Raw genomic sequence first — 12,794 nt, 5'->3', positions numbered from 1 at the left:
AGAAAGTCTTTCACTATATCTCGGTGGCGTGACAATGATAAACCTATTCCAATCCTAGCCAGAGACGGAGAACACCTTCAGCAAAGTAAAAGGCCCCTCGGCCCATCCAGTTCCGGTTCTGTACCTAGTTCCGATCTGCCCCCGAAACCTTGGCCGAGTTGCTCTGCGGGGAAACCTGTTGGAGTTTTTGTATTGGCGCCGAGTACCTCTACAACGCTGTGCGCCATCAGTAGTAGCGCAGAAATAGGTCGCCGCGTCCGCGGCCTTCACGCCCTCGACCTGGAGGGTGGACTCCTTATTCTCCTTTGCCCTGGTGATGACGAACCCGCCCTTGAAGTCCTCCTCCATCCGAGCTTCGCTGCTGAGATAGACGGACCCGATCAAGGCCAGCCCGCCGGTGGACGGCTGGCGGTAGCAGAGCATGTTCTCACGGAGCTGCCCCTTCTGAAGGCACTTCATCTCGGCCGGCACCCCCTGGCGGACGCTGAGAGATCCGGGCCGCTGGTGGATCTCATCGGCCCGGCACACACCTGCATAGAGAGAAGAGATCGGGGTTGGGAAAAAAAAATGATGGACGGCGATGTGTTGCGCTGCATACACTGACCACGCGCAAAAGGATTCATATGGACACTCACTCGGTGGCGAAGCGGTTCGCCTCACGGTATTAAAACGCCAGCAACTCGAGTTCGGTTCCCGCCTCTGACCGTGAGGAATTAGTTCGCGTGGGTTTAGTCCGGGCGGCCCCACATTCAGAAGAATGCCGGGTCAGTGGGTTAATTAGTCGTTTTGGAAATGTAATCGGGCAGTTTGGGCCGCGCCGTAGCTCAACGAGAAGCGAGAGTCGGAAGTCGAAACGACTTTTGGACACTTTGAGAGGTCGAAGCGCAGAACCGGAGAGCGAAAAACGCGTTGTCACGTACTCAGAGCCAGACAGAAGATCGCAGCAGAGAGGCAGCGCGCAGGCACCATTGCTGCCGGGCTGAGGCGGGTTCTAGTTCTTCAGTTCGCTCGGCGGACTGAAAGGAAGGCGGGCGATATCTGAATCCGAGGGCGGGTCGCGGGTTATCACCCCGCCCCTCCCTTTCCGAACGAGGGAGGTGGGGAGACACTCGTCGTGGTGCAGTCGAGCGGCCGCTACCCGGAATGAAGGGAGCCTTTTCTCACTGGCTGCCAATGAGTACTGGTGTTCCACAGGGATCCGGGTTGGGACCAGTTCCTTGTAGACTATATGTCAGTGATTTGGATAGTGGAGTTGATGGCTTTGTTGTAAAGTTTGCAGGCAACACCAAGGCAGGTGGAGGGGCAGGAAGGGTTAATGAGATAGGAGCAGAAGGACGAGGCAGATTCGGAAAATGGGCGTGCAAGTTACAGATAGAATACAGTGTCGGGAAGTGTGCGGTTCTGCACTTTGGCAGACGATATGAAAGCTTTCCTTGTTTTCTAAGTAGAGAGAAAATAAAGCTATACATTGAGGTGCAATGGGATTTGGGAGTCCTTGTGGAGGATTTCTTAAAGGTTACTTTCCAGGCCTCACCTGGAGTATTATGAGCAGTATTGGGCACATTACTGTAGAAAAGTCGTGCTGAAACTGGGGAGGGTTCAGAGGAGATTGACGGAAATGATTGCAAGATTGAATGGCCTGTCATATGAAGAGTGTTTGATGGCTCTGGGCCTGCATTCACCGGAATTCGGAAGAGGGAGCTGTGATCTGATTGAAGCCTTTTGATAGACCTTGATAGAGTGGACGTGGAGAGGATGTTACCTATGCTGGGAGAGTATGATAGATTATAGGGTGCAACACAACCTGGTCTGGAAGTTGTCCTGTCCAAGACCTGAAGAAGCTGCAGGAGATCGTGAACACGGCCCAGCACATCACACAAACCAATCTTCCATCCTGGACTCACTTTACACCGCACGCTGTCGGAGCAGTGCTGCCAGGATAATCAAGGACACGACCCACCCAGCCAACACACTTTCCGTCCCTCTTCCCTCCGGGAGAAGGCTCAGGAGCTTGAAGACTCGTACGGCCAGATTTGGGAACAGCTGCTTTCCAACTGTGATAAGACTGCTGAACGGATCCGGACCCGGATCAGGGCCGTACCCTCCAAATATCCGGACCTGCCTCTCGGTTTTTTTTTGCACTACCTTATATTCCGTTTTCCCATTTTCTATTTATGATTTATAATTGAGAATGTTAATATTTACTAATTTTTACAATTTTTAATATTTAATATCTGTAATCCAGGGAGCAGGAAGCGCAGAATCAAATATCGCTGTGATGATTGTACGGTCTAGTATCAATCGATTGGCGACAATAAAGTATAAAGTATAAGTTTAAGACCAGAGGACACAGCCTCAGAATGGAGGGCCGTCCTTTCAGAAAGGAGATGGGGAGGAATTTCTTTAGATAGAGAGTAGTGAGTCGGTGGACTTGTTTGTCACACGCAGCTGAACATCTAAGGCAGATCTTGATAGATAGTTGATTGGTCAGCGGATCAAGGGATACGGTGAGAAGGGTGAAGATTGGGGGTGAGATGGAAAATGGATGATGAAATAGCGCAGCAGAATCGATGAACCAGTGGCCTAATTCTGCTCCTGGACGTTACCGATTTATGGTCGGACACAGTGCCTGCGAAAATTACGCACCACTCCTTGAAAGTTTTCATGTTTTTTTGTTTTACAGTATTGAGTCAGTGTGGATGTAATTTGGCTAGTTTGACACTGATAGACAGAAAGAGACTCTTCCGTGTGAAATCAGGTCGCTACAAAGTGATCTAAATTAATTATACGCATAAAACAAAAAATAATTGATTGTCCAAGTTTTAACCCCCTTCAAGTCAGTACGAGTAGATGCCTCTTTGGCAGCAATTCCAGCCTTGAGTCTGTGTTGATGGGGCTCGAGCAGCTTTGCACATGTGGACACTGCAATTTTTCCCTATTCTTCTTTACAAAACAGCTCAAGATCTGTCAGATTGCATGGGGATCATGAGTGAACAGTCCTTTTCAAGTCCAGCCACACATTCTCAATTAGATTAAGGTCTGGACTCTGACTTGGCCACTCCAGGACATTAACTTTGTTGTTTTTAAGCCATTCCTGTGTAGTATTTGCTTTGTCCCTGGGGTCACCGCTTGACGAGAAAACAAATCCCCTCCCAAGTGGCAGTTCTCTTGCAGACTGCATCAGGTTTTCCTCCGGGATTTCCCTGCATTTTGCTGCATTCATTTTACCCTGTACCTTTACAAGCCTTCCAGGGCCTGCTGCAGTGAAACATCCCCACAGCATGATGCAGCCGCCACCACGCTTCACAGTTAGGATGGTGTGTTTTTGATGATGTGAGCATGTGGCTTACGCCAATCATAGCGTTTTTATCCGATAGCCAAAATAGCTCAAGTTTGGTTTCATCGGACCATAAAAGCTTCTTCCAGCTGACTTCAGAATCTACCACAAGCCTTCTGGCAAACTCTAGCCTTGATTTCATGTGAGTTTCTTTTCAACAATGGCTCGCTCTTTGCCCTTCCCCCATAAAGCTGCGACTGGAGAAGAAATTCAGGCGTTCAGATCGTTAGCAAGTTAGCGTCAACATTGCGGGCTATGTTTGGTTGACCTGCTTCCTGTCCACCCCATCCAGACTGCCCTTTATTTGTCCTGACTCTTGTTTGACCGTATTTGCGCTTTCAAGAATTCCGCGGAGGAACTGAGAGGGGTAGAAGGGCAGGATCCCTTTCCTGTCCCTGCGATTTCCTCTCTGTCCCTGTTCCTTGGCCGGGCGGAAACTGTTGCATTTGGTGCTCCGATGTCGCCCCCTGCTGTTGGTGCAAAGAAATACCCACTTTGTCAACTCCGCACAATTGCCAACTCCGTTCTTACTCCCGGTCAGTCCATCTGTCTGTTGATTTTGATCCATCCATCTTTCCATGTATCTACATACATATATATCTATCTTTCTATCTGTCTATTCATCTATCTGTCTGTCTTTCTACCTCGAATAATCTATCTCTTGCTCTCTCTAACTGTCTCTCTGTCCATCTATCTGTCTATATCTGTCTATATATCAATTTAATTATCTATCTACCTACCTATCCGCCTGTCTGTCTCTCTATCTATCTATCTATCCATTTGTTTATCTACCTCTTCCTCTATCCATCTATCTATCTATGTACGTATCTTTCTATCTATATATCTAGAAATCCGTCCACCTACCAATATTAATCTCGCTCAAACTATCTCCCTCTCCATCTATCTGTTTTTCTGTCTATCTGTGTTTATCTCTCTCTCTCTTTCTAACTGTCTATCTATCTATCTAATTTATCTATCTATATTATCTATCTCTCTATCTATATTATCTATCTCTCTATCTATATTATCTATCTATCTATCTATCTAGCTGTCTATCTATATTATCTATCTGTCTGCCTCGCTCATTCTCTGTATACCTATATGTCTTTCTCTGTTGTGGAGAAGGAGAGAGCGAGCGAGGGAGGGGGGGGGGAGAGAGAGAGAGAGAGAGAGAGAGAGAGAGAGAGAGAGAGAGAGAGAGAGAGAGAGAGAGAGATATTATCAGACTTGGTGGAGATGTAGTTACACGGATATACGTTTAGCTAGCCAGGTAAGCAGGTCAATGAGTATGATATAAACGTCAGTTGCCACTGCATTAGATACCTGCTGTACACAAAAGACTGCCCACTGAGTGTAGGCTCATCGTCCTCTGCTGCTGTCGCCCATCCGCCTCAGGGTTCGACGTGTTGTGCGTTCAGAGACGCTGTTCTGCACACGGCTGTTGTAACGTTGAACTTTGCGGGTAACCGTCGCCTTCCAGTCTCACTGAACCAGCCTGGCCTTTCTCTGCGGACGTCTCCCGTGAAGAATTCTTCTACCAGCGCAGAAATGCCGCTCAGCGGATATGTTATCAGTTGTATCGTAGTGGATTTAATCTGGCTTTTTCCGACACTCATCAACGTAAAAAACTCTTCTGTGTCAAAGTGAAAACAGATCTGTACAAAGTGATTTGTATTGATTACAAATACAGGTAGTTGCTTCCATTTGCTTTTTAGCTGGGTCAGCACAACATTGTGGGCCGAAGGGCCTGTTTCTGTGTTGTCCGGTTCTGCATCCTACGTAACTTGTTCGACCTGAATGTACTGTGTAATGATTTGTTCTGCATGTACAGAAAGTCTTTCACTATATCTCGGTGGCGTGACAATGATAAACCTATTCCAATCCTAGCCAGAGACGGAGAACACCTTCAGCAAAGTAAAAGGCCCCTCGGCCCATCCAGTTCCGGTTCTGTACCTAGGTTGATCTGCCCCCGAAACCCTGGCCGAGTTGCTCTGCGGGGAAACCTGTTGGAGTTTTTGTATTGGCGCCGAGTACCTCTACAACGCTGTGCGCCATCAGTAGTAGCGCAGAAATAGGTCGCCGCGTCCGCGGCCTTCACGCCCTCGACCTGGAGGGTGGACTCCTTATTCTCCTTTGCCCTGGTGATGACGAACCCGCCCTTGAAGTCCTCCTCCATCCGAGCTTCGCTGCTGAGATAGACGGACCCGATCAAGGCCAGCCCGCCGGTGGACGGCTGGCGGTACCAGAGCATGTTCTCACGGAGCTGCCCCTTCTGAAGGCACTTCATCTCGGCCGGCACCCCCTGGCGGACGCTGAGAGATCCGGGCCGCTGGTGGATCTCATCGGCCCGGCACACACCTGCATAGAGAGAAGAGATCGGGGTTGGGAAAAAAAATGATGGACGGCGATGTGTTGCGCTGCATACACTGACCACGCGAAAAAGGATTCATATGGACACTCGCTCGGTGGCGAAGCGGTTCGCCTCACGGTATTAAAACGCCAGCAACTCGAGTTCAGTTCCCGCCTCTGACCGTGAGGAATTAGTTCGCGTGGGTTTAGTCCGGGCGGCCCCACATTCAGAAGAATGCCGGGTCAGTGGGTTAATTAGTCGTTTTGGAAATGTAATCGGGCAGTTTGGGCCGCGCCGTAGCTCAACGAGAAGCGAGAGTCGGAAGTCGAAACGACTTTTGGACACTTTGAGAGGTCGAAGCGCAGAACCGGAGAGCGAAAAGCGCGTTCTCACGTACTCAGAGCCAGACAGAAGATCGCAGCAGAGAGGCAGCGCGCAGGCACCATTGCTGCCGGGCTGAGGCGGGTTCTAGTTCTTCAGTTCGCTCGGCGGACTGAAAGGAAGGCGGGCGATATCTGAATCCGAGGGCGGGTCGCGGGTTATCACCCCGCCCCTCCCTTTCCGAACGAGGGAGGTGGGGAGACACTCGTCGTGGTGCAGTCGAGCGGCCGCTAGCGGGAATGAAGGGAGCCTTTTCTCACTGGCTGCCAATGAGTACTGGTGTTCCACAGGGATCCGGGTTGGGACCAGTTAGTTGTAGATTATATGTCAGTGATTTGGATAGTGGAGTTGATGGCTTTGTTGTAAAGTTTGCAGGCAACACCAAGGCAGGTGGAGGGGCAGGAAGGGTTAATGAGATAGGAGCAGAAGGACGAGGCAGATTCGAAAAATGGGCGTGGAAGTTACAGATAGAATACAGTGTCGGGAAGTGTACGGTCCTGCACTTTGGCAGACGATATGAAAGCATTGCCTGTTTTCTAAATAGAGAGAAAATAGAAATATACATTGAGGCGCAACGACATTTGGGAGTCCTTGTGGAGGTTTCCCTCAAAGGGTGCTTTCCAGACCTCACCTGGAGTGTTACGTGCAGTTGTGGGCCTTTTATCTTAGAAAGTTCGTTCTGAAACTGGGGAGGGTTCAGAGGAGGTTCACGGAAATGATTGCAGGATTGAATGGCCTGTCATATGAAGAGTGTCTGATGGCTGTGGACCTGTATTCACTGGAATTCGGAAGAACGAGCGGTGATCTGATTGAAGCCTTTTGATAGACCTTGATAGAGTGGACGTGGAGAGGATGTTACCTATGGTGGGAGAGTATGATAGATTATAGAGTGCACCACCACCTGGTCTGGAAGTTGTCCTGTCCAAGACCTGAAGAAGCTGCAGGAGATCGTGAATACGGCACAGCACATCACACAAACCAATCTTCCGTCCGTGGACTCACTTTACACCGCACGCTGTCGGAGCAGTGCTGCCAGGATAATCATGGACACGACCCACCCAGCCAACATACTTTTTGTCCGTCTTCCCTCAGGGAGAAGGCTCAGGAGTTTGAAGAGTCTTACGGCCAGATTTGGGAACAGCTTCTTTCCAACTGTGATAAGGCTGCTGAACGGATCCGGACCCGGATCTGGGCCGTACCCTCAAAATATCCGGACCTGCTTCTCGTTTTTTTTTTCGCACTACCTTACTTTCCGTTTTTCCATTTTCTATTTATGATTTATAATTGAGAATGTTAATATTTACTAATTTTTACAATTTTTAATATTTAATATCTGTAATCCAGGGAGCAGGAAGCGCAGAATCAAATATCGCTGTGATGATTGTATGTTCTAGTATCAATTGTTTGGCGACGATGAAGTATAAAGTATAAGTATAAGACCAGAGGACACAGCCTCAGAATCGAGGGCCGTCCTTTCAGAAAGGAGATGGGGAGGAATTTCTTTAGATGGAGAGTAGTGAATCGGTGGACTTGTTTGTCACACGCAGTTGAACATCTAAGGCAGATGTTGATAGATAGTTGATTGGTCAGTGGATCAAGGGATACGGTGAGAAGGGTGAAGATTGGGGGTGAGATAGAAAATGGATGATGAAATAGCGCGGCAGAATCGATGGGCCAGTGGCCTAATTCTGCTCCTGGACGTTACCGATTTATGGTCGGACACAGTGCCTGCGAAAATTACGCACCCCTCCTTGAAAGCTTTCATGTTTTTTTGTTTTACAGCATTGAGTCAGTGTGGATGCAATTTGGCTAGTTTGACACTGATAGACAGAAAGAGACTCTTCCGTGTGAAATCAGGCCGCTACAAAGTGATCTAAATTAATTATACGCATAAAACAAAAAATAATTGATTGTCCAAGTTTTAACCCCCTTCAAGTCAGTACGAGTAGATGCCTCTTTGGCAGCAGTTCCAGCCTTGAGTCTGTGTTGATGGGTCTCGATCAGCTTTGCACATGTGGACACTGCAATGTTTCCCTATTCTTCTTTACAAAACAGCTCAAGATCTGTCAGATTGCATGGGGATCATGAGTGAGCAGTCCTTTTCAAGTCCAGCCACACATTCTCAATTAGAGTAAGGTCTGGACTCTGACTTGGCCACTCCAGGACATTAACTTTGTTGTTTTCAAACCATTCCTGTGTAGTATTTGCTTTATGCCTGGAGTCACCGCTTGACGAGAAACAAATCCCCTCCCCAGTGGCAGTTCTCTTGCAGACTGCATCAGGTTTTCCTCCGGGATTTCCCTGTATTTTGCTGCATTCATTTTATCCTCTATCTTCACAAGCCTTCCAGAGCCTGCTGCAGTGAAACATCCCCACAGCATGATGCAGCCACCATCACGCTTCACGGTTAGGATGGTGTGTTTTTGATGATGTGAGCATTTATCTTACGCGAAACACAGCCGATGGCCAAAAAAGCTCAATTTTAGTTTCATCGGACCATAAAATCTTCTCGCAGATGATTCAGAATCTCCCACAAGCCTTCTGGCAAACTCTAGCCTTGATTTTATGTGAGTTTCTTTTCAACAATGGCTCGGCTCTTTGCCCTTCCCCCATAAAGCTGCGACTGGAGAAAAAAATCAGACGTTGAGATTGTTAGCAAGTTAGCGTCAACATTGCGGGCTATGTTTGGTTGACCTGCTTCCTTTCCACCCCATCCAGACTGCCCTTTATTTGTCCTGACTCTTGGTTGACCGTATCTGCGCTTTCAACAATTCCACGGAGGAACTGTGAGGGGCAGAAGGGCAGGATCCCCTTCCTGTCACTGCCGTTTCCTCTCTGTCCCTGTTCCTTGGCCGGGAGGAGACGGTTGCATTCGGTGCTCCGATGCCGCCCCCTGCTGTTGCTGCAAAGAAACACCCACTTTGTCAACTCCGCACAATTCACCCAAGTTCTTACTCCCGGTCAGTACACTTGTCTTTTGAATTTGATTAATCCATCTTTCCATGTATCTATATAGATATCTATCTATCTTTCTATCTGTCTGTCTTTCTACCTATAATAATCTATCTCTTGCTCTTTCTTACTGTCTCTCTATCTATATATCATTTATTTATCTATCTATCTACCTATCTGTCTGTCTGTCTCTCTATCTATCTATCCATTTGTTTATCTAACTATCCCTCTATCTATCTATCTATCTATGTACATATCTATCTATCCATTCATCAAGATATCTGTCCACCTACCAATAATCGTCTCTCTCTCTAACAGTCTCCCTGTCGATCTATCTATTTATCTGTCTATCTGTGTTTATCTCTCTCTCTAGCTATCTGTCTATCTATATATCTATCTAATTTATCTATCTATCTATATTATCTATCTGTCTGTCTCGCTTATTCTCTGTATATCTATCTGTCTTTCTCTGTTGTGGAGAGAGAGAGAGGGAGAAAGAGAGAGAGAGAGAGAGAGAGAGAGAGAGAGAGAGAGATTAGCAGATACACGGATATACGTTTAGCTAGCCAGGTAAGCAGGTCAATGGGTATGAAATAAGCTGTCTCCCTCTCGATCTATCTATTTATCTGTCTATCTGTGTTTATCTCTCTCTCTCTCTCTCTCTCTCTCTCTGTCGCTATCTATCTAACTGTCTATCTATCTATCTAATTTATCGGTCTATCTAGCTATCTATCTATCTATCTATCCATCTATCTATATTATCTATCTGCCTGTCTCGCTTATTCTCTGTATATCTATCTGTCTTTCCCCCTTGTGGAGAAGGAGAGAGCGAGAAAGAGAGAGAGAGAGAGAGAGAGAGAGAGAGAGAGAGATTAGCAGACTTGGTGGAGGGGTTGATGCACGGAAAGTGCTTCAGGTAGCCAGGTAAGCAGGTCAATGGGTATGATATTAGCGTCATTAGATACCTGCTGTAGCGAACAGACTGCCCACTGAGTGTAGGCTCATCGTCCTCTGCTGCTGTCGCCCATCCGCCTTAGGGATCGACGTGTTGTGCGTTCAGAGACGCTGTTCTGCCCACGGCTGTTGTAACGTTGGTCTTTGCGGGTAACCGTCGCCTTCCAGTCTCATTGAACCAGCCAGGCCTTTCTCTTCGGACCTCTCCCATGAAGAATTCTTCTACCAGCGCAGAAATGCCGCTCAGCGGATACGTTATCAGCTGTATCGCAGTGGATTTAATTTGGCTTTTTCCGACACTCATCAACTAAAAAACTCTTCTGTGTCAAAGTGAAAACAGATCTCTACAAAGTGATTTGTATTGCTTAGAAATACAGGTAGTTGCTTCCATTTGTATTTTAGCTGGGTCAGCACAACATTGTGGGCCGAAGGGCCTGTTTCTGTGTTGTCCGGTTCGACATCCTACGTAACTTGTTCGACCTGAATGTACTGTGTAATGATTTGATCTGCATGTACAGAAAGTCTTTCACTATATCTTGGTGGCGTGACAATGATAAACCTATTCCAATCCTAGCCAGGGACATTGAACACCCGCAGCAAAGTAAAAGGCCCCTCGGCCCATCCAGTTCCGGTTCTGTACCTAGGTTGATCTGCCCCCGAAACCCTGGCCGAGTTGCTCTGCGGGGAAACCTGTTGGAGTTTTTGTATTGGCGCCGAGTACCTCTACAACGCTGTGCGCCATCAGTAGTAGCGCAGAAATAGGTCGCCGCGTCCGCGGCCTTCACACTCTCGACCTGCAGGGTAGACTGCTTATTCTCCTTAGCCCTGGTGATGACGAACCCGCTCTTGAAGTCCTCCTCCAGCCGGGCCTCGCTGTTCAGGTAGACGGACCCAATCAGCGCCAGCCCGCCGGTGGACGGCTGGCGGTACCAGAGCATATTGTCCCGGAGCTGCCCCTTCTGAAGGCACTTCATCTCTGCCGGCTCCCCCTGGCGGACGCTGAGAGATGCGGGCCACTGGTCGATCTCATCGGCCCGGCAGACACCTGCATAGAGAGAAGCGATAGGGGGTTGGGGAAAAAAAGGTGATGGACGGCGTTGTTTTGCGCTGCATACACCAACCACGCGCGAAAGGATTCATTTGGACACTCGAGCGGTGGTGAAGCGGTTCGCCTCATGGTATTAAAACGCCAGCAACACGAGTTCAGTTCCCGCATCTGACCGTGAGGAATTAGTCCGCGTGGGTTTCGTCCGGGCGGCCCCACATTCAGAAGACTGCCGGGTTATTGGGTTAATTAGTCGTTTTGCGAGTGTAATCGGGCAGTTTGGGCCGCGCCGCAGCTCAACGAGAAGCGAGAGTCCGAACTCGAAAAGAGTTTGAGACATTTTGAGAGGAGGAAGCGGAGAACCGGAGAGCGAAGAGCGCGTTCTCACGTACAGAGAGCCAGAGAGAAGATCGCAGCAGGGAGGCAGCGCACAGGCATCATTGCTGCCGGGCAGAGGCGGGTTCTAGTTCTTCAGTTCGCTCGGCGGACTGAAAGGAAGGCTGGCGACATCGGAAGCCGAGGGCGGGTCGCGGGTTATCACCCCTCCCCTTCCTATCCGAACGAGGGGGGGGGGGTGGGGAGACACTCGTCGTGGTGCAGTCGAGCGGCCGCCTCCAGGAGCCACGATCGTGGTTCGAACCTGACCACGGGCGCCGTCTGTTCATCGAGTTGCTGGGGAGTTTCCAAATTACGAATTCTCTTTGCATCATTTGCTCACTTTGTAATGCATAGTCATTTCATTTATCTGCTCTGTACAGCTGTCGCAGAACAAGAAGTTGCACGATCAGCAGTAATAAATCAGATTCCGTTCCATATAACATATACACAGGGGCATGCAAAAGTTTGGGCACCCCAGCCAAAATATCTGCTACTGTGAATAGCTAAGCGAGGAAAAGCTAACCTGATTTCCGAAAGGCATAAAGTTAAAGATGACACATTTCTTTACTATTTTAAGCAAGATTACTTCTTTTTATTTCCATCTTTTGCAGTTTCAAAATAACAAAAAAAAACAAAAGGTCCCGAGGCAAAAGTTTGGGCACCCCGCATGGTCAGTACTTAGTAACACCCCCCTTGGCAAGGATCACAGCTTGTAAACGCTTTCTGTAGCCAGCTAAGAGTTTCGCCCATTCGACCTTGCGAAAGGCTTCTAGTTCTGTGAGAGTCTTGGGTCGTCTTGCATGCACTGCTCTTTTGAGGTCTATCCACAGATTTTCGATGATGTTTAGGTCAGGGGACTGTGAGGGCCATGGCAAAACCTTCAACTTGTGCCTCTTGTGGTAGCCTATTGTGGATTTTGAGGTGTGTTGTAGAAGCCGTCCTCTTTTCACCTTCAGATTTTTTACAGACAGTGTGATGTCGGCGATGGTGGTGGAGGCGGATTTAATAGGGTCTTTTAAGAGAGTCCTGGATAGGTACATGCAGCTTTGAAAAATAAAGGCCGATGGGTAACCCCAGGTAATTTGTAAAGTGAGTACATGTTCAGCTCAGCTTTGTGGGCTGTAGGGCCTGTATTGTGCTGTATGTTTTCTATGTCTCTATGTTCATGTTCAGTTATGTTGTTGTGCATTTTACTTTCCGCAGATTTTCCTGTAGTTACATTAATTAATAGAGTATTTTATGTATGCTGTTTAAAATAAAATTCGGTGATTGGTAAGTGAGTCTCAATTGAAGTAGACGATAGAAATTGTCTTCGGTGCATGCTGGAGAGAGCGTGGGGAAAAAGGAAGAGGGCGGCGGCCATTTTTTCGAGCGAGAGCGGTATCGAAGAAGGAGAA

The 12,794-nt window shown here is 48.1% G+C and overlaps 1 gene segment (V, D, J or C); it reads right to left on the bottom strand.

Annotated features, from left to right (window-relative positions):
* Positions 1-6,155: 6,155 nt before the first annotated feature.
* LOC140208102 (T cell receptor alpha variable 17-like) lies at positions 6,156-11,488 on the bottom strand. The segment is given in 3 exon segments: positions 6,156-6,298; positions 10,615-11,019; positions 11,412-11,488. Coding segments are annotated over 3 exon segments (597 nt in total).
* Positions 11,489-12,794: the final 1,306 nt, after the last annotated feature.

Source organism: Mobula birostris, chromosome 13, assembly GCF_030028105.1.
Source record: "Mobula birostris isolate sMobBir1 chromosome 13, sMobBir1.hap1, whole genome shotgun sequence".
Classification (NCBI taxonomy): Eukaryota; Metazoa; Chordata; class Chondrichthyes; order Myliobatiformes; family Myliobatidae; genus Mobula; species Mobula birostris.
Note: the sequence above shows the minus strand (reverse complement) of the source record. Positions and strands in the feature narration are given on the sequence as shown.